Source organism: Penicillium robsamsonii, assembly GCF_028829455.1.
Source record: "Penicillium robsamsonii strain IBT 29466 chromosome Unknown utg000007l_segment0_segment0, whole genome shotgun sequence".
NCBI lineage: Eukaryota > Fungi > Ascomycota > Eurotiomycetes > Eurotiales > Aspergillaceae > Penicillium > Penicillium robsamsonii.
In genome coordinates, this window is record NW_026643225.1 from 1202994 (window position 1) to 1229834 (window position 26841).

The 26841-nt window shown below is 50.3% G+C and overlaps 13 protein-coding genes across 13 annotated transcripts; 7 read left to right on the top strand and 6 right to left on the bottom strand.

Annotated features, from left to right (window-relative positions):
• Window positions 1-52: 52 nt before the first annotated feature.
• On the top strand, window positions 53-1961 carry N7447_010743 (GMC family oxidoreductase; the record flags this gene model as incomplete). The annotated part of the gene is made up of 2 exons (XM_057235005.1): window positions 53-298; window positions 357-1961. The coding sequence occupies 2 exons, from the start codon at window positions 53-55 to the stop codon at window positions 1959-1961; spliced, it is 1851 nt and encodes a 616-aa protein (XP_057081225.1).
• Window positions 1962-3510: 1549 nt separating this feature from the next.
• On the top strand, window positions 3511-5538 carry N7447_010744 (folic acid synthesis protein; the record flags this gene model as incomplete). Its single annotated transcript, XM_057235006.1, has 4 exons — window positions 3511-3631; window positions 3868-4220; window positions 4277-4485; window positions 4554-5538. 4 exons carry the CDS (start codon window positions 3511-3513, stop codon window positions 5536-5538), a joined length of 1668 nt encoding a protein of 555 aa, XP_057081226.1.
• Window positions 5539-6111: 573 nt separating this feature from the next.
• N7447_010745 (ADP-ribosylation factor GTPase-activating protein) lies at window positions 6112-7876 on the bottom strand (the record flags this gene model as incomplete). The annotated part of the gene is made up of 5 exons (XM_057235007.1): window positions 7794-7876; window positions 7592-7727; window positions 7337-7520; window positions 6197-7269; window positions 6112-6140 (listed from the first exon to the last, which is right to left on the bottom strand). The coding sequence occupies exons 1-5, from the start codon at window positions 7857-7859 to the stop codon at window positions 6112-6114; spliced, it is 1488 nt and encodes a 495-aa protein (XP_057081227.1). The 5' UTR covers window positions 7860-7876.
• Window positions 7877-8199: 323 nt separating this feature from the next.
• tim21 lies at window positions 8200-9080 on the top strand (the record flags this gene model as incomplete). The annotated part of the gene is made up of 4 exons (XM_057235008.1): window positions 8200-8478; window positions 8541-8725; window positions 8785-8839; window positions 8895-9080. The coding sequence occupies 4 exons, from the start codon at window positions 8200-8202 to the stop codon at window positions 9078-9080; spliced, it is 705 nt and encodes a 234-aa protein (XP_057081228.1).
• Window positions 9081-9575: 495 nt separating this feature from the next.
• Window positions 9576-11115, bottom strand: N7447_010747 (L-fuconate dehydratase; the record flags this gene model as incomplete). Its single annotated transcript, XM_057235009.1, has 4 exons — window positions 9576-10178; window positions 10249-10854; window positions 10911-11015; window positions 11071-11115. The coding sequence occupies 4 exons, from the start codon at window positions 11113-11115 to the stop codon at window positions 9576-9578; spliced, it is 1359 nt and encodes a 452-aa protein (XP_057081229.1).
• Window positions 11116-11697: 582 nt separating this feature from the next.
• On the bottom strand, window positions 11698-14190 carry N7447_010748 (uncharacterized protein; the record flags this gene model as incomplete). Its single annotated transcript, XM_057235010.1, has 5 exons — window positions 11698-11790; window positions 11849-13357; window positions 13411-13994; window positions 14051-14110; window positions 14172-14190. The coding sequence occupies 5 exons, from the start codon at window positions 14188-14190 to the stop codon at window positions 11698-11700; spliced, it is 2265 nt and encodes a 754-aa protein (XP_057081230.1).
• Window positions 14191-15045: 855 nt separating this feature from the next.
• N7447_010749 (glucose-6-phosphate isomerase) lies at window positions 15046-16759 on the top strand (the record flags this gene model as incomplete). The annotated part of the gene is made up of 2 exons (XM_057235011.1): window positions 15046-15545; window positions 15598-16759. 2 exons carry the CDS (start codon window positions 15046-15048, stop codon window positions 16757-16759), a joined length of 1662 nt encoding a protein of 553 aa, XP_057081231.1.
• Window positions 16760-17103: 344 nt separating this feature from the next.
• Window positions 17104-18438, top strand: N7447_010750 (uncharacterized protein; the record flags this gene model as incomplete). The annotated part of the gene is made up of 3 exons (XM_057235012.1): window positions 17104-17267; window positions 17330-17342; window positions 17395-18438. 3 exons carry the CDS (start codon window positions 17104-17106, stop codon window positions 18436-18438), a joined length of 1221 nt encoding a protein of 406 aa, XP_057081232.1.
• Window positions 18439-18820: 382 nt separating this feature from the next.
• N7447_010751 (mitochondrial 37S ribosomal protein bS21m) lies at window positions 18821-19531 on the bottom strand (the record flags this gene model as incomplete). Its single annotated transcript, XM_057235013.1, has 1 exon — window positions 18821-19531. The coding sequence occupies one exon, from the start codon at window positions 19529-19531 to the stop codon at window positions 18821-18823; it is 711 nt and encodes a 236-aa protein (XP_057081233.1).
• A 312-nt stretch (window positions 19532-19843) lies between these two features.
• On the top strand, window positions 19844-20323 carry N7447_010752 (phosphatase YCH1; the record flags this gene model as incomplete). The annotated part of the gene is made up of 2 exons (XM_057235014.1): window positions 19844-19955; window positions 20013-20323. 2 exons carry the CDS (start codon window positions 19844-19846, stop codon window positions 20321-20323), a joined length of 423 nt encoding a protein of 140 aa, XP_057081234.1.
• A 296-nt stretch (window positions 20324-20619) lies between these two features.
• Window positions 20620-22350, bottom strand: N7447_010753 (S-adenosyl-L-methionine-dependent methyltransferase MidA; the record flags this gene model as incomplete). The annotated part of the gene is made up of 4 exons (XM_057235015.1): window positions 20620-21518; window positions 21584-21788; window positions 21878-22144; window positions 22201-22350. 4 exons carry the CDS (start codon window positions 22348-22350, stop codon window positions 20620-20622), a joined length of 1521 nt encoding a protein of 506 aa, XP_057081235.1.
• Window positions 22351-23456: 1106 nt separating this feature from the next.
• Window positions 23457-24948, top strand: N7447_010754 (uncharacterized protein; the record flags this gene model as incomplete). The annotated part of the gene is made up of 5 exons (XM_057235016.1): window positions 23457-23677; window positions 23741-23851; window positions 23917-24205; window positions 24322-24399; window positions 24454-24948. Coding segments are annotated over 5 exons (1194 nt in total), but the record flags the coding sequence as incomplete, so codon positions are not given.
• A 578-nt stretch (window positions 24949-25526) lies between these two features.
• N7447_010755 (RNA recognition motif domain-containing protein) lies at window positions 25527-26599 on the bottom strand (the record flags this gene model as incomplete). The annotated part of the gene is made up of 4 exons (XM_057235017.1): window positions 25527-25778; window positions 25837-26253; window positions 26336-26496; window positions 26554-26599. 4 exons carry the CDS (start codon window positions 26597-26599, stop codon window positions 25527-25529), a joined length of 876 nt encoding a protein of 291 aa, XP_057081237.1.
• Between the last annotated feature and the right edge of the window lie 242 nt (window positions 26600-26841).

A 26841-nucleotide genomic window follows, 5' to 3' on the forward strand; every position in this document is an offset into this window, starting at 1 on the left:
TTTATTTTTGGTTCATGCAGGTCTCACGTCACTCACATTGACGTAATTGACCATGGCATCTTTTGACACCGAGTCCTCTACAGGACTTGAGAATTCAGCTTATGACTTTGTGATTGTCGGAGGAGGTACCGCTGGCCTCGTGGTCGCCAACCGACTGACCGAAAATCCCAATATAAGCGTACTCGTCCTGGAAGCCGGAACAAACCGTCTCAATGACCCTCGAATTATTGTCCCCGGCTTAGGGCCGGCGACGTTTGAAGACGAGGATTTCGATTGGAATTTCCGTTCCTGTCCCCAGGTACGCTATGTTACTCAAGCCCCATGATTATTGCTATTGGCCTTACACATATAAATAGGAACAACTCAATGGCCGCAAGCTCTTAGCCACCAAAGGTCGCACTTTGGGAGGCTCCTCGGCGATCAATCTGGGAATGGTTATCTATCCCTCTCGCTCTGGATTAAATGCCTGGGAAGCTTTGGGCAACCCCGGCTGGGGTTGGGATGGCCTGTCCCCGTATGTTCGCAAGTTTCACACGGCTGCACCTCCATCGGATGACAACCGTGAGTTCTTCAAGGGGATGAAATACGACCAGCAGGATCAGGGTAGCACGGGTCCTGTTCAGGTCTCATTTGGAGATCAGTACATGCCATACCATGCGGCCTGGATGGACAGCTTCAAGGCCCTTGGTTACCCGCAGGATGATGATCCGATCAATGGCGCCTGTACAGGTCCCTTCGTGTCCCCTGGTGCTGTGGATCCCGCTACCCACACCAGAAGCCATGCTGCAGCTGCGTATCTAGGGCCGGAAGTACAAGCCCGCCCCAACCTCCGGATCGTGACTGGAGCCTGGGTTGAAAAGATTATCATGAAGAAGGGAAGCAACGGTGATAATGCCGTTGCTACCGGTGTTCGATTCGCCAAGGACTCGGGTGTGTATACCGTTTCAGTCGTGAAAGAGGTCATTCTTGCGGCCGGAACAACCCAATCCTCTCAGATCCTAGAGCTATCAGGTGTTGGAGATGAAGCACTCCTCCAGTCCCACGGAATCCCGACAATAATCAACAACCCTGGTGTTGGCGAGAACCTGCAAGATCACGGTATTGTCTCATTTGGATATGAGGTCGCAGATGGTATGCCGTCGGGCGACATGGCTCGGGACCAGGCTGTTGCCGGTGCTGCCATGGCCGCTTATCAGAAAGATGGCTCGGGACCTCTTGGTATGGTGCCGCTGGTCTCTGCATTCATGCCGCTTGTAGACACTCCCGAGGACGAGCGGAATCAATTGCTCCAGAAGCTACAAGCTGCGGTGGAGAGCCCCGACATCTCGCGGACACACAAGAAGCAATATGAAGCATTGCACACCTTACTCAAGAATCCCGATGAGCCTACCGCTCAATTTATTCTAGCGCCATTCCAGCTTCTGCCCCGCGAAGGAGAACACCCCAAACGTCTTTTCGGTCTCGGGCACCCGGGTTTCTTTATCAGTCTTGTTTCTCTGCTTAGCTACCCTCTCTCACGGGGATCCGTCCATATCCAATCTTCCGATCCTAGAGCTGCTCCTCTCATTGATCACGGAATTCTCCGTCACCCAATTGATGTCGAGCTACATGCCCGGCATAGTATGTGGATGGAGAAGATTGCTGAGACGGCGCCGCTGGCATTGCTGCTGAAGAAGGGTGGCGAGCGTCTCCACACACCGGAGCCTCTGACAGACCTCGAGAAGGCAAAGGAGCTATGCAGAGAGCTCGCCTTGTCTATGTTCCATGTCAGTGGTACCTGTGCGATGATGCCGCTGGAAGATGGGGGTGTTGTGGATTCTCGCCTGAAGGTGTACGGTTCGGCTAATATCCGTGTTGTCGATGCCAGTATCTTCCCCTTGGAGCCGAGGGGTAATATCCAGGCGACTGTGTTTGCGGTTGCTGAGAAGGCGGCAGATATCATTAAGCAGGATTTGGACTAGTTTTTTTCTTAAATCAAGATCAACACCATTTTCTTAAACGATATTCATTGGGAGGGCTGAGTCTGTTTCGCATTTTATATACCGTCAGAGACAGTTAGCCAATAGCCATGCATTGCGGGTGGGTTCTAGCTGCGGTAGATCTTCATCTTAGTAGTTACTTTATCCTTATACGTTAAAAGCTCCCTTCGACAACTACTATTCTTAAACGCATTTGAAGTTACTTATACGTTTAAAAATTTATGACAAAACGCCCTGGCAACAATGGCTTGTGTACAGCGCATTGATGTGGGTCGTTGCTTGAATCAACATATCCTTCTCTCGGTCCATCCCACGCTTTAACCAGGTACTCTGTTAGTCAATACCTGCCGAATATATCCAGCCCACTGCTAAAACCCCGGAAATAGTAATTATTGCTGTGGTGTCTCTTTCCACTACGTCAATTGCACTGTTCGTGTCCTTGAAATCGGTATCCTATAGCCTCTGAGATTTTCGCCGATACAACGAACTCCACAGGCTGGTCGAATGATGGATTGTCTTTTATTCTGGCTGTCAGCAACGCTGTGTACTGCTTCCTAGGCACAGATTCGGCCGCTCAACTTTGTGGGGAGATCCCAAGTCCAGGCCGAAATGTCCCTAAGGTCATGCTCTATCGGCTATTGGGACCAACTTTTTTCTAGAACCTAAACAATAGGCTATCGATGGGTCAAGGACTTTTAGCTTCCGTTTCAAGTCAAAGAGTGAGTAAAATAGTCTGCCAAGCCGTCGGGTAGATGTAGGCCGGAGTACATACACCTCTTAAAGCGAATTAATGTAATAGTAACATATATGGCTCATTTCCATATTATTTAGGTGCAATGCTGCTTCTCCAACTTCCTATGATGGAAATCTGATGAGCTACCGAAACAGATCCACGAAGAATTGAGAAGTCCATTATTGAGTCAAACCCCACAATAAATTTGTATGTCTTTCGTTTTGATGTAATGGGATGATTCTATGAATGGATCCATTGAATTAGATGGTTATAAATCCTAACATATTTCACATGCGAGTGGTCCACGCCAAAATACATAGTAAAAGCGATAAATTACATGTTAGTGCAACAACGGTTTTATATATAAACTGTTTCTTACAGCCTAATGCTGTTTATATGATATCTAGCCACTTCATATATTTTAAGGGAATTTAATAGGTTGGTAATTGAGATATATATTTCTGGAGTCCAGCGACGTATCTTCTAATACCACAACAATGGAAGTATTCGATTCGTTTAAGATCGATATATAATATTAAAAATGCTTATCAATAATTATCTGCAAGTCATGAAACTAGATAAAAACGTTAAATGAAATGTAAGTGATAACTATATCGCTTTTGTAACTATGTGTTTTGGCGTGGACCACTCGCTTGTGGACCACTCGCATGCGAAATATATTAAGGTGTCAAGGCATCAATATGTCAACGCCAAGAAGAAGGCAAACCACGTGAAGCTTATCAGAACTGACTCGAAGCTCTCGGCTGCTCATGCTTTTGCCTCCCTTTTCAAATCAGAATGAGTGCCAGAGCAACCTGGAGAGCCTCTTCGTCGGCGTTTTTAATCACTCAATCACGGCTAATTGGGAAGTCACTAAGACTTGCGCCATTGGTTGCAGCTTCGGCCACAAGAGCTGATTGTCGACCGTTGCATACGGGGTAAAAATCCCAAATAATCAATTGGTTGTGGCGAATCTGACAACATCTTACAGTTACAGAATATCCTCACAGCAGAGCCCGGGTATGTACTTAGCTGCTTCATAGAAGCCCCTCGCCCGCTTATCGGCGTATCATCCCAATGGGGAAATATGCATGTCCCGCATTTTTTTTTTTTTGATTTGCTGCACTTTAATCCAACAAGACTAATATTCAATAGGGTCATCTTATCAGTCGCAATTGGTATACACAGCGCAAGAGGCATCAGGACTTTTCACCAGAAATGGTCTATCACGACGTTCAATAACATCGTTGCATTTGACCCCGCGTGTGAGGGATTTCTCCACTGCGCAAGCAGTTAACTCCAAGATGAATTTGAAGTTCCCCAGTCCGGACATCCACCGGGCTTTTATTGCCCTAGGAAGCAATGTCGGTGACCGTGTAGAAATGATTGAGCAAGCTTGTCTTGAAATGGACCGAGTTGGGATCAAAGTGAAAAGAACAAGTTCATTGTTCGAGACCGCACCGATGTATGTGCTTGATCAAGATCCATTCATCAATGGTGTATGCGAGGTATGTTAGCGAAGTTGAAGTCTAAACCTGGTAACTCAATTGTTAATTCCTCTCAGGTGGAAACCACGCTTGCGCCTCTGGATCTTTTGGACACTATTCAATCCATTGAGATTGAGATGGGCAGAAAGAAGCTCATAGACAAAGGCCCACGCTCTATTGACTTGGACATCCTACTATATGATCAGGAGATCGTCTCTCATGAGCGTCTCAACATCCCACATAATCTGATGCTCGAGCGAGACTTCGTATTGCGGCCTCTCAGCCAGTACGTCCCCAATGACTTTAAATATGCCATACTGGCACACGAAAAGAAAACTAACCGTCTGAATCTAGATTAATCCCCAATGAATATCCTCCACTACCAGGAAAGGACACGCAGACATACAGCGCACATCTAAAGGCTCTCCCACCACCAGAACCAACACCAATGTCAACAACTCCAATCTCACCACTATTCCCATCCCTGAGCGCAACAGACCCTAAACGCAGCACCCACGTCATGGCAATTCTTAACCTAACGCCAGACTCCTTCTCCGACGGCGGCAAACACTCTCCAACAGACCTAACCTACATAACAGAAACAGTCCGCGACTTCATCACCTCCGGTGCAACAATCATCGACATCGGCGGTGAAAGCACCCGTCCAGGCTCAACACCAGTCGGCGCCGCCGAAGAGATCGCCCGCGTAGTGCCAGCAATCAAACACATCCGAACCGCCATCCCAGAAGCCGCCAACATCGCCATCAGCATCGACACCTACCGCGCCAGCGTAGCGGAAGCCGCCTGCGCTGCCGGCGCAGACATCATCAACGACATCTCAGCCGGCCTCCTCGACCCAGAAATGCTGCCAACAGTAGCGCGGATCGGCAAGTCCGTGATCTTGATGCACATGCGCGGCACCCCGCAGACCATGACAACCCTGCACGAGTATCCTTCCGGCGTTATCCCCGAAGTGGCTGCTGAGCTGGGCGAGCGCATCGCTGCTGCCGAAGACGCGGGGATCAGGCGCTGGCGCATCATCCTCGATCCCGGTCTCGGCTTTGCGAAAATCCAGCCGCATGACCTGGAGATCTTGCGCGAGCTGCCAAGATTGCGCGCGATGCCCGGGCTTGAGTGCTTCCCTTGGTTGATGGGGCCTAGTCGGAAGAGGTTCATTGGTCATATTACTGGGGTAAAGACGCCGCAAGAGCGCGTTTGGGGTACCGCTGCTACTGTCTCTGCCAGTGTGGCTGGTGGGGCGGATATTGTTCGTGTTCATGATGTTCATGAGATGTGGCAGGTGACGAAGGTTGCGGATGCGATTTATCGCGTTGATTGAGTTTGGACCGTTGCGTCACTTACTATATATATAGCTTTACCCTGCTGCTCTATATATGGGGACCTTTTTTTGTATTCAACACTTGGGTGTGACTTGTACTATATGTACTACTGTGTTCTCTTCATTCATCATGGAGTTTGGGTTGAGTGGTGCGGTGCACGACTGACAGATTGGAGAGGTGCTTTTGTCAAATATTCTTGTCTATCAATAATCAAATCGTGAATTTCTCGAATATCTTAAACCATATCAAAGCAATGAGCAAAATAAAATAAGAGACCTCCTCGATCATCCTGTGTTACTGTGTAGGAATACGAAGAGGCAAGGCAAAAAACAAAAATCGTCAATCGCACGCCATATTGCAAACCAGAATGGCCCGAAACCCAAATTTTTGGCCGACTGCTGATCGCAATGATTTTCTTGGTAAAGAAATATTGTCAGGGGACGAGGTGGGCAGGGGAGACACAATATATGTCGCGCACGAAGAGGACAGGACTGGGGGTAGCCAGGGAACAATGTTGCTTGCTAAGGTACTTGGAGTGAAGGCGTAATATCTGATGAACATGGGCGACTAGCCTAGTTGTTGAGATAGTTGCGGATAGCACCTGGTGATATTCATTTAGCGAAAAGTGGTTACATGGCCAAACAAAGACTTGCTCACCTTGTAGCTTAGTTGCACCTTCACCAACAAGATGCGACAGGTTCTCAATATCATCTCCAGCTGTGATACCAAAGCGGCGAATGAAATCTTTCGCGGCAACCTCCATATCACCATAACCATCGTCAAGTGAGCTGACCTCATCCTCGGGCCGGCCGAAGTAGGAGTTGCTGGAAATGGATGTGGCGCTATCGAATTGGCGGAGACGCTCCTTGGCCTCCGACTGGGCAGAGGGATCGAAACGATCCCGTCCGAAGAATTCATCGGACGAGATACCCTTCTGAGTGCCGAATCGGGTTTTGGTCTGGGTGAGTTCCGCCTCTGTGTCGAGTGTCAGCTTATCTTTCATATATTGTACAAGTAGAGGAGATTTACCATCAGCAGGGTTGGGTTTGGCAGGGCCAACAGAGCCAAAGGTTGGCTTCTTGGGGGCAACCGGCTTCGACACCTGGCCAAAACCAAGTCTGCTCACACCCATGCCTAGTCGCTCCACATCACCCGAGTTTCTATCATTAGCCTTGCCAGCAGGGCTGACTGGGATAGGAGAAGCGATTGGGACAGCAGCAGCAGTGGCGGCCTTTTTGGCCTCGGCTTCCGCCTGCTCAGCCTCGGGGTCGTAGCCAAGCTTTTCAATGCGCTCAGCCTCTTCCTTGGCCTTGCGCTCAGCCTCCTCGAAATCAATAATATCCGCAGCAGCAACCTTCTTAGCTCCGAGCTTGGGGGCCTTCTTGGCACCGAGGACACTGCCCTTCTTTGCAGCGCTAGCTGTAGAGGTCTTCCGAGTAACACTGGTGGGTCGGATAGCAGATGGCGCGGGAGAGGCACTCTTTTCTTCCGAAGAAAGAGGAGATTTCGAGCGGGATCCGTTTGCGTTGGCACCGGCGTTCAGGAAAGGAGAGCTGTTCCGGCTGACGACGGGGGGAGTGCTGGTGCGCGATGGGGGGTTGCTCGGGCGCTTGATTGAGGGCTTGTCCCAGGAGGAAAAGAAATCGTCCTCACCGTCGCCGGCAGGGGTGCTCGAGCCATCGGAAGGAGTGCCAGCAGGGACATCTGTGATGACGACTTCTCCGGGGTACCTAAATAAAACATTAACACTGATTAGCACGTAGTTGTGCCAGTTCCGCCGGGATTGAATCCACTGACTGTTGCGCATCCAGCGCAGCGCGCCTCTTGAGTTCCTCCTTATACTTGACAGCTGCATTGCATGTGTATTTGACCTTGGTATCCTTGCTCGCCAGCGCAGCGGAACCTCCGTGCGATTGGAAATACTTGGTCGCAGACTCATTTCCGCCAACCTTCATCACCCGCAGTTGCTCCCATTGCCACTCTGCATAAAATGTCAGTCTTGAGCTACCAGCATATTTGGCGTGTAGAGAAATTGTGTGGCAAGGTACGTACGGTCGAGGTTTGTTGATCGAACAAAGGAGATGTGCACACCGAGATTACGGTGGTGAGCCGAACAATCAAGGCATAGGTAGATACCGAATGGAACTGAAGACCATGTCGGGTTCTTACTGCCACAGTCGAAGCACACCTGAAAGCAAAAAAACATCAGAATCGAGTGCCACAATCACACAGCGTACGGGGTGGGGGTGCGCACCTTGTTCGCGGGCTTCAGCTTGGCCTTCTCAAAGATCTTTTGAGACTGCGCCTTTGTGGCACTCATGATGGTACCGAGGAGAGATCAATGGGAGAGAGAAATAGAAAAAGAAAAGGGGGTTTGGGCGAGAATGTGAGGGCTCAGGTAAGGCAAAAAGCATCCCGAGTCGGGAACGGCGAACGTGGACTCAGTCGAGAGACCCTGTGCCTGGTGTAATCGTCATACAACGCCTCGCATTTGGCCGGGGCATTTTCTGCTATCGGCTGTATTGTATTACCGTAATATAATCACGTGCTGCCGATAATGAAGATCGATAGCAACCTTTCGAGGTTGGAAACAGATCGAGTTCATATTCGACTTAAAATACTCCAACAAGTTCCAAGACGCTCGGTTTTGATCCTTCGCAATGAATTCTTTCCAACTACGGGCTCTTCCCCGACTATCGCCGGCATCTCTTGTTCTCCGCCCCTCTCCCCGCATACAGACACAGATCACTCGGCTCTACGCCACACAAAACAACACAGGCAGCGGGCCTCACATCCTTTCGCCAAGGAAAAAAGCCATCACAGTCTTGTCCGATGATGGTAGAGTGAAGTGGGGCGATTTGAGTCGTGGAGAGAAGGTTGCGCGGACAACACAACAATCCTTCAACTTCGTTATCGTCTTGGTTGGAGCAGTACTGACGGTATGAGCTGCATTCATTCACGAGGATATAGCAAATAGTTGCTGACTACATCATCTTGTTAGGGTGGAGTCTGTGTACTTTTCTATCAAGAAGTTTTGTCACCAAACAGCAAGACATGGCAATTTGAAACTGCGGTAGGGCGCATTAAAGATGACCCCGAGTGCATAAAATTACTCGGCGATCGAAGAGAGATCAAGGCATATGGCGAGCAGACTTCGAGCCGGTGGGCGCGGAACAAGCCTATTGCGTACGTTCTATCGTTCTGCATAATCCATGCTATAGAACCGAAATGCTGACAAGGACTAGATCATCAACCGAAAAGGATCGGTTGGGTCGTGAGCACCTTCGCATGCATTTCCATGTATGATACCCTTTCCGGTCAATTTTACGATACATATACTAACCCTGGTTTCTAGGTCGAGGGTCCTCTCAACTCCGGCGTAGTCGTCGTGCACATGATGAAGCCTCTGGATAAGAGCAATTTCGAGTACCAGCTTCTCGCGTTGGATGTGAAGGGACACTCTCGTATCGTCCTCGAGAAAGCCTCAGAGAAGGCTAACGTGACTAGCGCCTTGAAGCTTTTTGGTATTCAGTGGCGCTGATCTGGCAATGATGCCAACTTCTCATTATACCCAACCTCCAACCACACTACATAGCTTCCACGCCCTCACCTGCAATGAGCATTTGAACATTCACTTTTGTTCATGGCGCTCGATCTAGGCTGGTCTGTACCAGCTTGGACAAGACGCTTCCCTTGTATTTTCTAGGACCAGGCCACTGGCAGTCCATTCAGGCTCTTATGATGACCTGTAACATGTACCATATATTTTTGGGATTAAAAGTCAACTGCGCTAGTTGTCCCACATCTACTCAACAAATTCGAATTGATCCTGGGGATCCATCTCTATTGATGAATTTACACGGCCTCCATATTCAAGGATTAACTCCGTCATACTAAGACAGCTGTGTAGCCACACCTACTCAAACTAGATTGAGTGAATACTCTATGTAAACCAATTTTTGAAAGCTATTAACATGAATACGCGTAAACACACGATCGTCTAAAACAAGCCGCACACCCAAGCCCGTCACCAAATCTATACAACTCTGGGCCCATCAATAATGGTCTTAGCCTCTTCCGTTCTCCACCAACTCTTACCCTCCTGACCGGGGTACTCGAAAGCATCCATACTCTCAGCCTTCATCTCAACACTGTATCCAGGCTCCAAGGGGGTAGAATAGTAACCATCCTTAACGCTGGATGGGTGGACGAAGTGCTCGTGGAGGTGATCCACATACTCGAGGACACTCTTCTTGCCAGTAACGACAACATAATCGATCGTGCTCAGGTGCTGAGTGTACTCTGGCAGACCGACACCACCGGAGTGTGGCACGATAGGGACGCCGAACTTGCGGGCCAGAAGGAGAATAGCCAAGACCTCGTTCACACCACCGACACGGCAGGCGTCGGGCTGAAGGACAGTCAAGGCACCGGCTTGCAGAAGCTGCTTGAAGATCACGCGGTTCTGGCACATCTCGCCTGTGGCAACGCCAACCGGTCCGTAGGGGGTATCGGCGAGGGCCTTGCGGATGGCAGCGTGGCCGAGAATGTCATCGGGGGAGGTGGGCTCTTCGATGAACCAGGGCTTGAACTCGGCAAGTTCTTGCATCCAGGTGATAGCCTCGGGGACGGACCAGACCTATTCATTTCCTCCAGTGTCAGTCTAACTCGAATGTGTGCCGGAATCAGTCTCGAGGAGAATAACGTACCTGGTTGGCATCAACCATCAAAATATTACCCTTGTCATATCCGATAGCCTCACGTGCAATACGCAAGCGAGTCTTGTCATCTTCCAAATCAGCTCCAACCTTAAGCTTGAAATGTCTATATCCCTGCTCAACACTCTGCTTCAACAACGACTTGAGCTTATCCTTGCTGTATCCCAACCATCCGGCACTGGTAGTATAAGCAGGGACGGCCTTGCTAGCCTCGGCCTCCTTAATACGCTCCTGCTTGCCAGACTCAACCTCCTTCAGAAGACTGATGGCCTCCTCGGGGGTGATGGCATCGGTGATGTAGCGGAAATCAATGCAACGGACGAACTCCTCGGGGGTCATGTCCGCAACAATGCGCCAGACGGGCTTGCCGAGGGTCTTGGCCCACAGATCCCAGATGGCATTGACGACAGCGCCGAGGGCGAGATGCATCACACCCTTTTCGGGGCCAATCCAGCGCAGCTGGCTGTCGGAGACGAGGTAGCGCCAGGTCTTGCCCCAGTCTGCCGTCATCTCATCCAGGTCTTTGCCAACTACCATTGGGGCAAGTAGAGAGATTGCCGCGCAGACAATCTCATTGCCACGGCCGATTGTGAAGGTCTGTAGGGGATTGAGTTAATTAGAGTGTTGCGGGTAGGTAATGTAGTGTCACGTACCATGCCATGTCCAGTGTATTCCGAGTCTGTGGTGATGATACAGTATGCGGAAGAGTAGTCACCTGCGGCGTTCATAGCATCTGAGCCGGTCTTGTCAAGCGACGTCTATAGGGCTTGTCAGTATTGAGTACATTGGGTATCTGAGGCAAGATTGACGTACCGGGAACCGCACGTCCCGCGTGGTGAAGCCAGTGATTTTGACCATTGTGAATAGTTATTTGTGGTAGGAGTAGGTTGTACTTCTGTCAATGGCTACCAATAGTGCTGGCAGTCAGTTCTAGAGAAACACGATGGTCAATCTAGAAATGCGGGGTGTATAGATCCGGGGTATAGAGTCGAGAGTTCGATTTCAATCTTTTTTTGGCAGCTCAAAGACAGGGAAGAGTAGAGAAGATGAGAAATATCGAGAAAGGATTTCAAAGACCGAAAAGGATTCCACCCCGTATATACAGCAAAATATGTTTCCCCCGCGCCATCTCCAGTTTATCCCGCGCCCCTCCACTATCGTCTGTCATTGGCCGTCGACGCGTTCTCATTGGTGGAGAATTATAGATGCCGGGAAATTACTTTATTCCACCAATGAAAGCGCAGGTAGCGTATTCGGAGCTGTTCCGTGATTTACCCCATGCTACGTGGAAGGTTGCATCTACATGCGGACTACATTAGATTCTGTTGGAAAAGCCTCGGAGGACATCCGATTTTAGATGAATACATTTGTGTACGCGTTGTATTTCAGTGAAGCTTAGAGACATCAGGCATAGCACCCTGTCATGGTTATGCAACCCTGTCAAGAGGACAGGCCTCGTTTCTCGCTCTCGGAACAGAAAATGATCATCCGCCAAAGCTTGCGAACAAGGACTTCGGCCTCTTCGTCCAATGCCTACAGGTAGGGAACTGTGGTCAGTTACTTGTCTCACAAAGAAGGGATAAATACTCACTTCGGCCAGCTGTTCCACCAACTCCTGAGGCGATCCATGCTTCCGCACATGTTCCTCCACCACATCGACCAACATTTGCTCCTGTACACCAAGATATTCGACGATTTTCTTCTCGACGAATGGCTTAAGCTGGTCGGCGATGACGGCGTCGTCCACAAATTCCCACTTGACCGCCCAGTTCCACAGGCCCTCTTTCTCGGCCGGAATCTCTGCGGCGAGTTGACGGGCCGCCTGAGCACGTTCCTCGTCCGTGAGACCTGCAGCTTCGGCCGCAGAATCGAATTTGATCGGAATAAGTGGGCGACGGGTTGTAGCAACGGGCTCTTCCTCGTCCTCCAGCAGACCTTCCACATCGGCCATTGCGCGGCGGCTGGTTGCGGCCTGGGCCTTCTGCGCAGCGGCTCCAAGAGAGAGCTTGAAGCGTTGGGGTTCGCGCGGTGCCTCCTGGGGACGTGTCTCGAGCTCCTTTGCCTGGCGGGCGAGGAAGTCGTCGGCCATACCGCGAGCGTGCTCTTGCTGCTTAGCAGATTGCACACGTTCGCGATCCTCAGCGGCGCGATCGGCATCGTCAATGTTGGCCTCACGAGCACGGAAGCTTGCACGGTTCCGGAGCCAGGCACCTCGGTCTGCGTAGTAATCGACCGCCTTCCGGCTGTCCTCGATATCGTCGTTCCAAGCGGCAAGTCGTGCCTCCATCTCATCGTGCGCAGCTTGCAATTTTCCGTCTTCCTCATCCTCGCGCTTCTTCTCTCGTTCCAGGGCAGCGGTTCGGCTGCGCTCACGGCTAAGCCAGCGGCGCTCTTGGTCTGAGAATTGCTTCTCTTGCTCGGCCTTAAGCCGATCCTGTCTGCGGCGTTCGATTTCCTCGTCGCTGGCATCGGAATCCTCGCCTTCACGGTCGATGGAAACTCCATTGAGCGCTCCACCATTCACAAAAGAAACTCCCTTCTGGTAATCCTTGGGAATCTGCACACCGAACGCCTTCGGGCCAGAAGGTGCGTTCAACACATTGCGATCCCGCGGGCCCAACGGAATACCGTTAATACCGGCAGCAGGACCGCTGGGAGCAGATACCGGAGGCGAAGCAAGCCGATTGATCCTAGACCCGGAATTGCGTGCACGCTCCATTGACTCGATCTCTTCCTCGCGTTTCATACGCTCGATGTCGCGGCGGGTGCTTCGTTCACGGAAAGCTGCAATCTCCTTGGCCACATTGGCGCGCATCTCAGGGGGAATATCGGCTAGCTCGTCCTCAATTGTAATGGGAATGGTGACCACTTCCCCGTCCTTCGCAAGCTCGCCATCCTTCATTTCACTGTCGCCTTCCCGATCAAGGGCTGACACCTCCTCCTTTGGAAGGGGGGCTACGGGGTGGAAAAGGCTCGATAATACATTATCAAGGTTTTTACGGGCAGCAGTGAAACGTTCCTGGCGTTCCTCGGGGTCTTGTTCTGCTCGGCTAGACTCGAATTGCTCTAGGTAGGTGAGGGTACCTTCATCGACGACGACCTATCAAACAAGTTAGAAGACATGTGAGGGCAGAGTAGACAATTTATACGCACCAGAAGCGTGCTCTTTTCGACCTCTTGTTCTTCCTCACCCTCGGCGCGGGGTGTCTGTCTCTTGACCGGCACTTCCACGTTCTTCAAGGTTTCAACTGCGACCTCAAGACTCTCTGGGTCATCATACTCGGCAAAGCCAAAACGGCAAGGTTTGTCATCAGCATCTGTGGCGCGAATCCAGCGACGCAAGATACCAGTAGATCGTAGAATACGCTCAATGCCATCATCACCACCCGCGCCTTCTGTAATACCGCCGATAAAAAGCGTGCGCACGATCTCGTCGCGAGTAGGCGGCTGGAGCTGCATCATGGTATCGCGACCATGATGGCGTTGGGTATCCATTCCCATTGACCCCAGACCACCGCGGCGCCCAGGAGCATCGGATCCCCGTTCCCGGCCACTCTCTTGAGCTGCAGGTTTGGCCGGGCCCGAGGTACCCAAGCGAATCACCGGTGCGGAGAAATTGATGTTTGGCATATTCGCAGGCGGCTGGAAGTTGGGAGGGAAGCTTCCTGGATGGGTATTTGCTTGCTGCATGCCGGGAGGAGCAGCAGTACCTGGGGCTGCCATCCCCGGAGGAGGTGCTGAAGCTAGTCAGCCTAAATTGAAAATGAAAACCATCGGAAAGGAGCGAACTCACCCATGCCCGGAGGCGCACCATAGGCACCATAGTCAGGAGCAGTGCCATAAAGACCCGGAGCTATGAATAGGTTAGCATCTTCAAAGTATCAATCAAAGGTCAAGGAGAAAGCAGTGCTCACCTTGGTAAGGATTATACATCGCGTCAAGTCGTACTGAGAAAGTGAGGTTGGTCAAGGCTCAATTCAAAGATTGCCAAAAAAGCACGAGCGGTGAGATCCGCGGTGAATTGCCCCGAACCTAGAAATGCGGCACGTGCACAGGCCATACTGCGAATGCTCACCTTGCTCAGGACAATACACATGTGCACTTGTGTGCTCCATACCCGAAAGGCTCTGTTTACTCTCAAAATAATCAACATAACATCAGGAATCCTCATATATTTGGCATCCAGGGGGGTTGGAAGGAATCTCACAATGTACAACATAGACTTGCAGTAGTCAATATCTTGAGAAGCGGTTTAATGCATTGGTTTCCTTGAGAATAGGATCATTTCACCTAAAAATGGCTATAGCCGTTCAATTTCCAATGTCCCGCGATACGAGAAAAGGTTCTTCAATCGAATTGGCCCAGGCCGAGAATAGTAAAAACAAACGCCTACAAGATTACAAATGGCCCAATTGGTAGACCGGGTATATACATTTCGGTACCTTCGGAGAATAAAAGGAGAAAATAATAAATTGAAAGGCTCCAATAAGAAGAATCGTAGTCAAAACGATCAAAACAAGTAAATTGGCGGAAATAGTTGAAATCAGTAAAATAAGCCGAATGCGGCAATGATGATGTTGCCCCACGACCCCTCGGACCCCAACGCGCCGGATGCGACTGACGCCATTCGCTTTTCTTTTTTTGTTTCTTCACTCTCTTCTATTACCACATTCACCTCTGTACGTTTCGTGTGTTTCTTTCTGTATCTTGAACCTCACTTTCCTCATTGCCTTCATATCGTGCTTGCCCCGCACTGACACACTGCCCATAGAACCCCTCATCATCATCATGCCCGGCTTTTCGCAAACCAGCGACCTTCCTGCCTGGAAGGAGCTCCAGGAGCACCACACTACCTTGGGACGCAACCTAGTCCTCAAGGATCAGTTCCAGAAGGACCCTAAGCGCTTCGAGAACTTCAGCCACAAGTTCGCCAACACAGTAGATAACACGGAGATTCTCTTCGATTTCTCCAAGAACTTCCTAACCCAGGAGACTGTCTCTCTTCTGGTCCAGCTCGCCAAGGAGGCCAACGTTGAGGAGCTCCGTGATGCCATGTTCCGTGGTGACCACATCAACTTCACCGAGGATCGTGCTGTTTACCACGCTGCTCTGCGTAATGTTGCCAATGAGCCCATGCAGGTTGATGGTAAGAGCGTGGTTGAGGAGGTCAACTCCGTGCTGGAGCACATGAAGGAGTTCTCCGAGCAGGTCCGCAGCGGCGAGTGGAAGGGTTACACCGGCAAGAAGATCAACACCATCGTCAACATTGGTATCGGTGGTTCTGATCTGTAAGCTTTCTTGTCCTTGGTTAAGCAGGAATTGTAGCTGACATGCAACTAGCGGCCCTGTAATGGTCACCGAGGCCCTCAAGCCTTACGGCCACCCCGACATTAAGCTCCACTTTGTCTCCAACATTGACGGAACCCACATCGCTGAAGCGCTCAAGGACTCCGACCCGGAGACCACCCTTTTCTTGATTGCCTCCAAGACCTTCACCACCGCAGAGACCTGTACCAACGCCAACACCGCCAAGTCTTGGTTCCTCAAGTCTGCCAAGGAAGATTCACACATCGCTAAGCACTTCGTGGCCCTGTCGACCAACGAGTCCGAGGTCACCAAGTTTGGCATTGATGCCAAGAACATGTTCGGATTCGAGTCGTGGGTGGGTGGACGTTACTCCGTATGGAGTGCCATTGGCCTGTCTGTCGCTCTGTACATCGGTTACGACAACTTCCACCAGTTCCTGGCTGGTGCCCAGGCCATGGACAAGCACTTCCGGGAAACCCCCCTCGAGAAGAACATCCCCGCTCTTGGCGGTTTGCTGAGTGTCTGGTACAGCGACTTCTTCGGTGCTCAAACCCACCTGGTTGCCCCCTTCGATCAGTACCTGCACCGCTTCCCCGCCTACCTACAGCAGCTGTCCATGGAGAGCAACGGAAAGGCCATCACTCGCACTGGTGAATACGTCAAGTACACCACTGGACCCATCCTGTTTGGTGAGCCTGCCACCAACGCCCAGCACAGCTTCTTCCAGCTTCTGCACCAAGGAACCAAGCTCATCCCCGCTGATTTCTTGATGGCGGCTGAGTCGCACAACCCCGTCGAGGGTGGCAAGCACCAGCGCATGCTGGCTGCCAACTTCCTCGCCCAGTCCGAGGCTCTGATGGTTGGAAAGACCCCTGCCCAGGTCAAGGCCGAGGGCGCCGCCGAGGAGCTTGTTGCTCACAAGACTTTCTTGGGAAACCGTCCCACCACCTCTATTTTGGCTCAAAAGATCACCCCCTCCACCCTGGGTGCTCTGATCACCTACTATGAGCACGTCACCTTCACCGAGGGTGCTGTTTGGAACATCAACTCGTTCGACCAGTGGGGTGTCGAGTTGGGCAAGGCCCTTGCTAAGAACATCCAGAGCGAGCTGGAGACCGCAGGCGAGGGTGCTAACCACGACAGCTCGACCAGTGGTTTGCTGCTTGCTTTCAAACAGAAGGCCAATCTGTCTTAGAGCGTTTTAGTCTTATATGAAGGACCGTGAGATGTGCAGTTTTGACGAGCGACGACTTTCCACATTTTCTCTTGGTTTGAAAAGAAATGAATTATGCTCAAAATTTTCGTTACCAAGTAATCGTACTGCGAGCCAATACAAAGTAGAATAGAGATTGATCTTCGACATGCAAGTGGAAGTACCGAGGTGATTGGAAGTAGCAGCAAAGGGAAACCCGCTTTGTTGTCCGCAACTCCGCAACGCGGTAGACCTCCGTTCTTAACTCCTGTGCAATCCTCGAATTCTGGGAAACTTGCCGACGCGGGGCGGCTACTCTCTTACAATTGAAACAAAAAAAAGCAACAATGTCTCCTACACGCCAATTGAGCTCGTCTTCTGCAGCAGTAGCCCTGCTGTCTTTAACAGGCGCATTGTGGCCAACCAGCGCACTTGCGGGGAACACAAATGACAACAGCGCGGGATATAAACTGAGGGAGGACATCCCAGTGTCATGTCTGAACCGGACAATGTGAGGTAATTCTACAATTAACCCCTAGAGCACGGCTAACCATTGCTTGTTCTACACTGCAGGGAAGGAGAACATGTAAGCGCCACCAGCCTGTCTTCCGTCTCCTGACACGAAGACAATAGCGCAGACCACAAAAGACCACAAAGCTAATAACAACTGCGAAAACGTCCAGGTCACCGACAATCTCGGTAAACTCCAATACGTGCCCTTCGTGACCTGCAACGAAACCGCCCGCCCTCTCTCTCTCCACTACGGCATCTCCGAAACAATAACATGCACCATCGACTCCCTCTCCGATGAGCTATACCACCTCCTCGAGTTCTACGTCCACTCAGATGTACCAATGACATGCCGCGTGCCAACAGCGCCGCTAGCACCATCCGCCGGCGCAGCAGTACACACGGACAAAGACTCAGACCAGAAGTCGGGAGAAGCAGACACCCTCTCTGCACTAGCCGACAATGGGCCACCCTTCACACCGCTCACAATCGCGCTGCAGGGCACGCTCCAGCTGAGCCATTTGCACATCTGGACGGATATGAACGTCGTCATGCACAACATGGCCTCGGACGCGGCTGCAGAACAAAACGCCAAGACCAGAGCCGGTCAGTCTGGACAGCCCGGTTTCGTGGTTGGCGGTATTGCATACTCGACTCCTGAGTTCGACAATACCGGTAAGAATGCCAAGCTCGACGAGGACGAGGAGTCTGTTGCACTTGCTCAGGCGGCGCGCGAGCCTTGGACTGCTGGACATGGCACTAAGGTAGTGCGTGGGGAGCCACTTACCTTCTCTTTCCATGTTGCGTGGCTGGAAGGCGGTGCCAGTATCGGGTGGCCGGTGCGGCCTGCTTCGGAGTCGTGGCTGGCTTTGGCGACTGGGTCTGGGAAGAGCTCTGGGTCGTTCTTTTCTAAGATGGTGTTCTTTGTTATGGCAGCTTCTGTTGGCGCTTTGGTTGCATTGTTCTGGGAACGCAAAGGTGGGCGTGGGCGGACCACTTGGCATGGAGATGGGCTTTTGGGTGGGACTCCCGTACGTGGAGCAAAGGGTCCTGGTGTTGTCTTTGGTAATGGGGGAAAGAATAATGGGTACGGTGGTTACTCTGGCTCTCCCAATGCTAATGGGAACGGGATTGGAAGTGGATATGGATTCCCAAGTGGGAAGAGGGATTGATATGTAGAGCCGAGAGAATGCGTGTATAGCCTGGGTATAGAGTGACGTCTACGACGTGTACAGTGTACCTAACTTGAGAGGCAGAATTGACCACTAGCAAAAAAGCTGGTGCTCTACCATGGACATATCATGATGCTATGTCCCATGTGACCGAGTCAAACAAATCCGATGCATTCCATATCTAATGCAAGAGCCAAATTCAACAGAAAAACCAAGTACCTAGATAATAGTTGTACAAGTAACAAAAGAAAACACCGATTTTCAGGCCAATGCCACCCTGCCCACTCAGTCTATCACCCACACCAGCCTCTTCAGTATATACATACAAGCCGAGTAGACAAGCCGCAGCAGAAAAGCCTAAAGCAAAAGAGCGGATATAAAACTACCAACCCTGCGCCTGCATACGCTGAATCTTCTTCACAGTTCCCTGGAATGAGAACTTGAACAGTTTCTTCCACCGCGCCATCTTCTTCTGCTTGCGCACCATACCCTTCCGCACATGGAACTTTTGACTGTGAGCATCATGTCGAACACTATTCTGGGAAAGAGTAGCCTGAAGCTTGCGCAGCGCACCACCCAGATCAGTACCACGCTCGGGTTCAACATGAACCTGACGGCCAAGCGTCGGTCCGAGCTTCAGTTCAACCTTGCGTGTAGGAAGGGGCGCCCGAGACCGTGCCCGGTAGCTGCTCTGTGCGCCTTCGCCGACAGCCCGGGAAAGCGAGTCTGAGAAGATCCGGCGCTGGCTGCTGGGTGCTTCTCGGGGCTTGTTGAGGTCGAGTCTGCTGAGGATGTCATCGAAGTCGGACACCGGCTTGCGGGCTTGTTGTGCGGCCCGGGGGGTGGCCTCGGGGGCAGCTTTGGTTGGCTCGTCGAGGTCAGAGATCGGCTTTTCGGCTTGCTTCGCGGCCTCGGGGGCTGTGCTTGGCTGATCGGTGGGAGATGTGGGTTTGAAAGGTGGGATTGGTGATGAGGTAGAGGAATTGTAGCGGACACCGTTGGTGAGGAAGGCGACGCGGTGCAGCTGGGTCTGCTGTTGGAGCCATGGTGTTGGCCTGGCCCGGAGGCTGCGGGCCAGGAGGCGGAAGTCCATTTTGATTGGACTCGCTTGTGTCAAGGAGCAGGTATACGGGGTGAATTGGACTGTCTCCTGAGCTTGTGAGGGAAATAATTGTCGAGGTGGGCGCGCAGGGTCGTCGGAGGTGCTCAAAGTTGCCGTAACGGAAAATCATCTTCCTCCGATTGGAAAGGAAATTGTAGGTCACGTGCCACATGCTTTTGGGGCATTTGCTTGAGATCTCGAATATCACACCTGCAAATCTCTTGGACTGACAAATATCTCTCTCGTTCCAATTTTAATAGCCCTCTTGACATACATAGTTCATAAAATTGCGCCAAAAAAGAAATGTCTTCCATCTCAATCGCAACTCTCCCCCGCATGGGCCGCGATGTCCTAGCGGCCCTGCTCTCAACCGGCGAACCAAGCAATCTAGCGATTATCGACGTTCGAGACTCAGGTAAGCACCTATTCTTCCACCATATACTTGCGGGCTATTAGCTAACAGTTGAAACAGACCATATTGGTGGCCATATCCACTCATCAACTTGGATCCCCAGCTCAACCCTGGACGTGCGCGTGCCCGAGCTTATTCGCACTCTCAAAGACAAGAAAATGGTCGTCTTCCATTGTGCACTCAGTCAGCAACGTGGCCCCTCTGCTGCCCTTCGCTATGCGCGCGAGCGTGAGAGCACGCTTGGTGCGGAAGAGAGCCAGAAGCAGCAAGTATTTGTGCTCGAGGGTGGGTTTGTGGAGTGGCAGCAGAAGTATGGGAATGATGCTAAGCTAACCGAGGCTTATGTTGCGGATATTTGGGAGGAATATTGAGTTGGGCCTTGAGATGATGGGAGTTCAGTCACTTTATACATCAGCCTTTTTTTCATGAGATTTAACGAACTTGATAGGAGATATACCACTTGGATGCATTGATAGTCGCCATTTACTTTTTTTTTTTTTCGAAATTCTCGGTGGTTGGGGTTGATGGGCTTTATTTGATTGTTTCTGTACGTTGGGCGAGTCTATGTTATTCTATATTCTATTTGATGGAAGGTGAAATTATTGTACATGAATGAGCAGTCTACGCTCCGAGTCTATCGAAACACAAGATGAATATACTTGCGGGTCTACATTTGAATGCCGCCTCCAAATCCAACAGGTCGCCTCTGTCCTCCATTTTCAGGTACAATGGCCATGACCTTGTAGATCTGTCCCATTGACCCGCCGCTCTTCTCGACTAATCGCTTCCAGCCGGTCTCTAGTGTCTTTCTGTGCTCTTCGTCTTTCACCTTACGGAGTAGCTGCCGCATGCGCTCCTCAATTCCCATAGCCCCGAGGAAGTCACCCTGCTCAACAGGACCGTGGACCTCGACGCCATCACTGCCTTCGATGGCCGCTTCGGCAAGCGAAGTGAAATCCACATCCGCGCTGACATCTACTCGCCCTGGTTCTGAGAGTGCTGCCACTTTCTCGTGGTTTTTGATTCCGCGCAGCGAGTTGATGGGGATGGTTGACAATGTCCCGTAGTCCATGATCAGGGCCGCGCCAGATGGTGTCTTTTTCTGTGACGGGGGTGGGCTAGAAGCAGAGGTCTTTTTACCAGCAAGCGAAGAAGCAGAATCACCTCCGATACGACGAGCAAAGTCCGCAGCATAGATCCGGCTCTCAGGGCTGATCTCAATGGTCGAGCCTGGCCGCGATTTGAGTGCTCGGTAACGCTCAGAGATCTCTGGGATCACTAGCGATGATGGCGTGGAAGCTTTGGCTTTGGTCAATTGGAACTCGGGCTCTCCTTTGATGTTCTCTTCGACGGCTTTTGGATTTAATGTCACCATTAACTCACGCCATTGCGGGGTGTTCGCGTGTTTAGGTGGATTATGGAGTTCTACTGGGCCGGTGGGAGTCATGATCTTTCGTGGCTCGTTGGCCTGCTCGTTCTCCGGAGATGGCGGAACAGATTCGAATGCATGGATTGGAAGCGCATCGAAGAATTCATGTGCGAAGATGAAGGGTGTCTTGCCTTCCTCTGTATCACCGATGTCTTTGGTCAGCATCAGAAAAACGGGCAACTGACTTAAAATCATTACTCACCATGTGGCAGGAGACGAATATCCTCAACCCAGATGACGGGTACATCAAAGTACTTGCACATACTCCGGTGTCCGATATCTGTCTCCTCCATCACAGCCTCCTCGCCGCACAGCAACCGCTTCTGCACTTCTCGGAGAGTCCCGCTAGCTTCCACGAGATAAATAGCCTCAACACTCGAAGAAAAGGACTTGAAGTTTCGGAAAGTCTGTTGGTTATAGAGATCATGGTCAGTCCAATGCGCTTCTTGTCCTTTCTTTTCATAAAAGGAAGATAAAAATAAATGCTACCACTCACCCGCAGCATATCATCCATCAGAGTTCCTTTTCCTGGACCAACCTCCATCAGCTGTACACCACTCCTCGTCCGCCCCTGTGCCATCCACTCTGCGATCGTCCATATACCGATCAACTCTCCAAAGACTTGGGAGATCTCGGGTGATGTGACGAAATCACCATTTTTGCCGAATACACCTCCGTTCTCCCCTCGAGTTGTATAATATCCGCCATCTGGGGAAGTCAAAACCTGGCGCATGAACGCTGCGATTGGTACGGGACCGGTGACCTAATTTTAATGATCAGCAAAAGTGTAGTGAGAGGTGATACGAAATGCATAGGTACCTTCATGACACTGGCCAATGTTTTTGCTAGCGGAGTGGACCATTCTCTCTGTTCAAATGTGGAGTTCCATCTTCCTGAGCATCTTGGAAGTACCGTGTTGCGAGGTCTGCGGAGGATATGCGACGCTACGCGCCTTGTGGCTTGGTTCATTCTTGACTTGTGTTTGAGTGGCGGTAATGATTCATATAATCGGATATGCAATAGCGAAACTATTTGCAGCAGGTAAACAAAACGTCGGGGCCCAAACGCTCGTTAGATTGCGCCGCTCCAAGTCGGGATGTTCTCTCTCAATCTCTCCGCGGAAGCTTCACTGCACGTGATTATATACTTATCGAACTGTTATCGGCCGCTAGTCCCAAGATGGTATGGTTCGGCAATCCAAAGCCCTAAAGACCTATAACATCAATATGTATGGGATGGTTATTACATGTCGAGGTCAGTCTAATAGCCAACATTCCCTCGTCGGAGAATATGTGTATAATCTGCGCACGTGTAGAGCTGTAGCTGCCTTGTATCTTCAATTTGAAAGAACCTATTTCCCTCGATTGCTTTGTTGACCATACTTCACTCAGATCGCCGTCAACTTAATATCCTTCTATCAAATCACTACCATCATATTTTGCTAGGCTGAAGTTAGCTTACAACCTCATTGGATGGTCTCGAAATATTGATGGCTGCATATATCACCGGATTTTAGTGCGGATTTTCTTTGTATAAGTGGCGGTTAAATGGAATTTAGGGCGGATGGATAAAAAAGGGGCCACGGTTCAATGAAGACAGTCGGATAAGTCTAAGTGTGAACAAGACACGCAGTATATTTCAGCATCGAGTCAATCAAAGAAGAAAGACAAGTTGTTCCACTATTTCTGACTTCACTACCGAGTACACCCCAAGAAAGTCATTGGTTACTATCTTTAGCCCAGTCTTTTCTTTGTATTTGAAGAGCTTCACAATTTCTTCCTTGATGTCCTGCCCACGCTACGCTCAGATCAAAGCATTTCTTTGTCTTGCCACCCTTGCTTAGATGTCAACTCACTTTGCCGTCGTTATGAAGTCCAAGAGTTTGTCTGTCTAGCGCTGATATATCGAGACCATGGCTACCTAGTTTGTCTTTCTTTGCGGTTTCCTTTGTTTTACAACAGTTGAAGTTTGATCCCCAAGTCTATTAAATCTGTCTGCTTTTCAAACATTGATTCTTTTCCTTCACTTTCCTGTATCTCGCCTTAGCTGATACCAGCCCACGGCTTTTTCCAGTCTTCTCTTCATCAGTAACCCAGCAGAAGAACCAAGACACAAGTTTGCCTCATGTTATACTTGCAAACGAGCTCCTTGAGCATGGAGATGAGCTACACCTTCCTCGTTTACCATCTCAAAATTTTGAGCCGCCGAAAGCATGGGGACACCGCGACGAGCCTATAACCGATCCTGCCAAGCTGCCTGAAGGATGGTCTTCAAGCGAGACAGATCTCGCCCAGCAGTAAGACCCGTGCCGTTTTTTCTCTATATATTGAATCTTCCATTGCTAATACTTTCGTGGTAGTGATATCCTCGGCCAAATTGAAAGATGCCACAGGCGTATTGATGAGAATATCATGCCTGCCATTTTTGAGGGCAGATTGAAGATATATCAAAAGATGAAGCAGCAACAGACGTAAGAAAATCTTGCATGCTATACTGGGCCTTTGTCATGCCAATATCTAACCCGCTCCTTTATAGAGATATGATCAACTCTGAGCCTGAGGGTCTTAGCTGGGAAGTTGTTCAACGCCTTGATTGTCTGAAGGGAGTCAAAAAAAGCTTCGACGAGCTAGGAAACGACAATGGCAATACTCCGAACTTGATGGCCATCATGGATGCCTACCGGTCTGGGGACCTTGTCTGGGGTAAAGATACAGTCACTTACTGGGCACACGGGAAAATGGTTGCCGGTCCTAAGAAAATGGATATGGAGGAATTCTACACTCTAAGTAGTGAGCTTGGCCCACATGGCATTTGGGTGGAAGGAGTGAGTTAGAATACCATAAATATCTGAGTCTCATTCCCCATTCATATGCTTCTTGTTATATCAAACTAGTCCAACATGGAAGTATAGGTGTATCCATCTCTAACGTTGACTTGCAGCTGAACGACTACAAGCCGGAGCCGTTATGCCTGTTCTACAGCATGCGCCAAACTAACACGCGTTTCCACATGCATGATGTACTAGTTGCCTAATACAATTTTGAGAAACTCGAGAATGCTAACATAGAACAGATTGTGATATCGCTCCGGAATCCTAATACTAGGAGCACAAACACATGGAAACAAACTATGCACCTCTCTTTTTTGGAGGATACTGGAGCCGTGACAATGATGTTTTACCAAATGGACAGAATTGATCTTGAAAAACTGAGTGGCGCCCCCCTGCCTTCCTATGGTGCAGTAACAGCGGGGACAGTGGGTGGTTGTATCCAGGTGGATAATGTGGTAGTACAAGCCAATATCCTCGTCAATGGCCAGCCCATGCTCCCTCGATGGACTGACGTTCTTGTCGGTATACGTCGTGAACCTCCCAATACTGCCCCGACGGGTTTTCGGCTGTCTGGTATCTGGATTCACCATATGCTATATTGTCTGACTATGCCCGATAACACTGGCAGGATGCACGTTGGAAATAATCTGGCCGAAATTTTGGGGAATGTACCCCCTTGCAATCCAGCATGGGCGACACCAGCACCCACATCCCTCCAGGGCGCTCATCCTATATGATCAAATCATTCTTTTTAGGGAAGTTTGGTAATGTGTAGCTGGAGATTGGTTCCTGCTTATATATTATTATGTTTCTTTTTGTGTTTCTTTTGGTTGAACTTCAGTTGCGTCAAGTCCTTGTGAGGCTTGGAGGGAGGTGACTCGGCAGACATCCTGTATCTGGAATTTCTGAATTTGATTAGGACGAGTATTGCTTTAGGGGATTGTTGAAGATTACTCACTGTTTCCCATGTTATTGCGAGGGCTAAATGCCATAGGCTTGTGTTTCTGCCTATAGTTCCACATCTTTTATTTCACCGCAGGTGTAGATGAGAAACTAGTGATGGAGCGACAGGTAATACCGTAGCATGGATACGGATTGATCTGTATGCCGAAGAAAAGTCCTTTATAAAACATTAATATTCTGCCCGATCTGTCCTGTTCGCCGCTATCTGTTGCAAGAAGTGTGCTCCGAATGCTAAAAAAATGTCCATAAACTGCTGTAACCATATCATACATCTCATGAGAGTACAAGAGGAAGCGTGATCTTTACGACCATTCTGCGCAGTCCTCAAGTTATCATGCTCGAATTTGGGTACTCAACGACGCCATTTCCGTTGGTTCTGACTCTTCTGGGTATTCCGCGGCGGCGCATCGACCATCATCTCATCGCTGTAGAGACCAGTCTGCGAGTTTCCCTGGCTCTCGGCTAGCAGGTCGTTCAGAGGGGCTGGGACACGACGGGCTCGGAGTCGTTCCTGATCAGCTTGTGCTCGGAGTGCAGTGAAGGGATCTTGGTGGGTTGTGGCCTTGGTCGATTTAAGGGTCATCGTAAGCAATCTCCCATCGGCCTAGAAAGCATGTATCAGTATCCATTTTGTAGTCTCATTGAACAGGAACAGTATTTACCCTCTGGTTGTGGAAATTGGCAACCACTAGCTCTGCAGCTGCCTTCTCCGCATATGCAAATTCCGCAACAACACTTGGCTGGCTTGCTACTATCTGGCAGCTGATCATAGGTCCTGTTATGGGCTCAAGAGCAGACTGGATGTCGGCAGCTGTTGTCCCAGGCGCAAAGTTCCTTCCGACGACAATGAATGGGCCCGAGGCACCCTTAATGGTCATGTTCATGCCACCGGATGGACGGCTGTTCTGCGCAAATTTGCCTGGTCGTGCATTCCCTGGGCCATTCTCGGGTTGGAAAGCTGTCCGGACCTGATCCACATTCACGCGATCTTTCTTGCCAGGTTTGCCGCGTGTCCGATTGTTGCTTGTGGTGGGTGCTGGCTTGTTCTTGTTGGGTTGCACGGTCGCTGACGCGGAGCGCTAAATGTTGACGCAAGAGATTGTCAAAGATTGTCCCTCAATGATGGTCGCATCCATGGTCGCATGGTGGGATTGTTCATACCTTCGATACTCCGATCCTGCTTGCTAAGCTTCCGGGCTTTGCAGTCTGTGATTTGTTCTGCGCTTTCTTGCCGGTGCCAGAGCCCGACCCTGGTGCGCTTGATCTGCGGTTCTTTCCAAGGAGTTGGTTTGCAAGCTCCTCTTGCTTCTTCTTTTGACGATCTGCGAAGGAAAAACAGTTAGATTTTGCGTGTCAGCGCTGGGGGTTGGAGTGATTACCAGCCTGGATGATTTCGTCGAACGACACTGGTTGTTTGGGAGCCATGACAGAAAGAATACAGATTAGACAATTAAGAAAAGAAAAGGAAAAAAGTCAGAATAGAGAATATGTGGTGAGGTTGAAGAAGAAAAGAAGCTTGGGGGGCCGATCAGAGTTGGGGCCGATCTACCTGTCCGGAACTCCTTGATTATATCCACATCTATAGCCCATTGGCCCCACGCTAGGTTTTTTTGTTCTATCTTATTCTATATCACTCTACTTTATTATATTCTAGATATTTTTTTCTC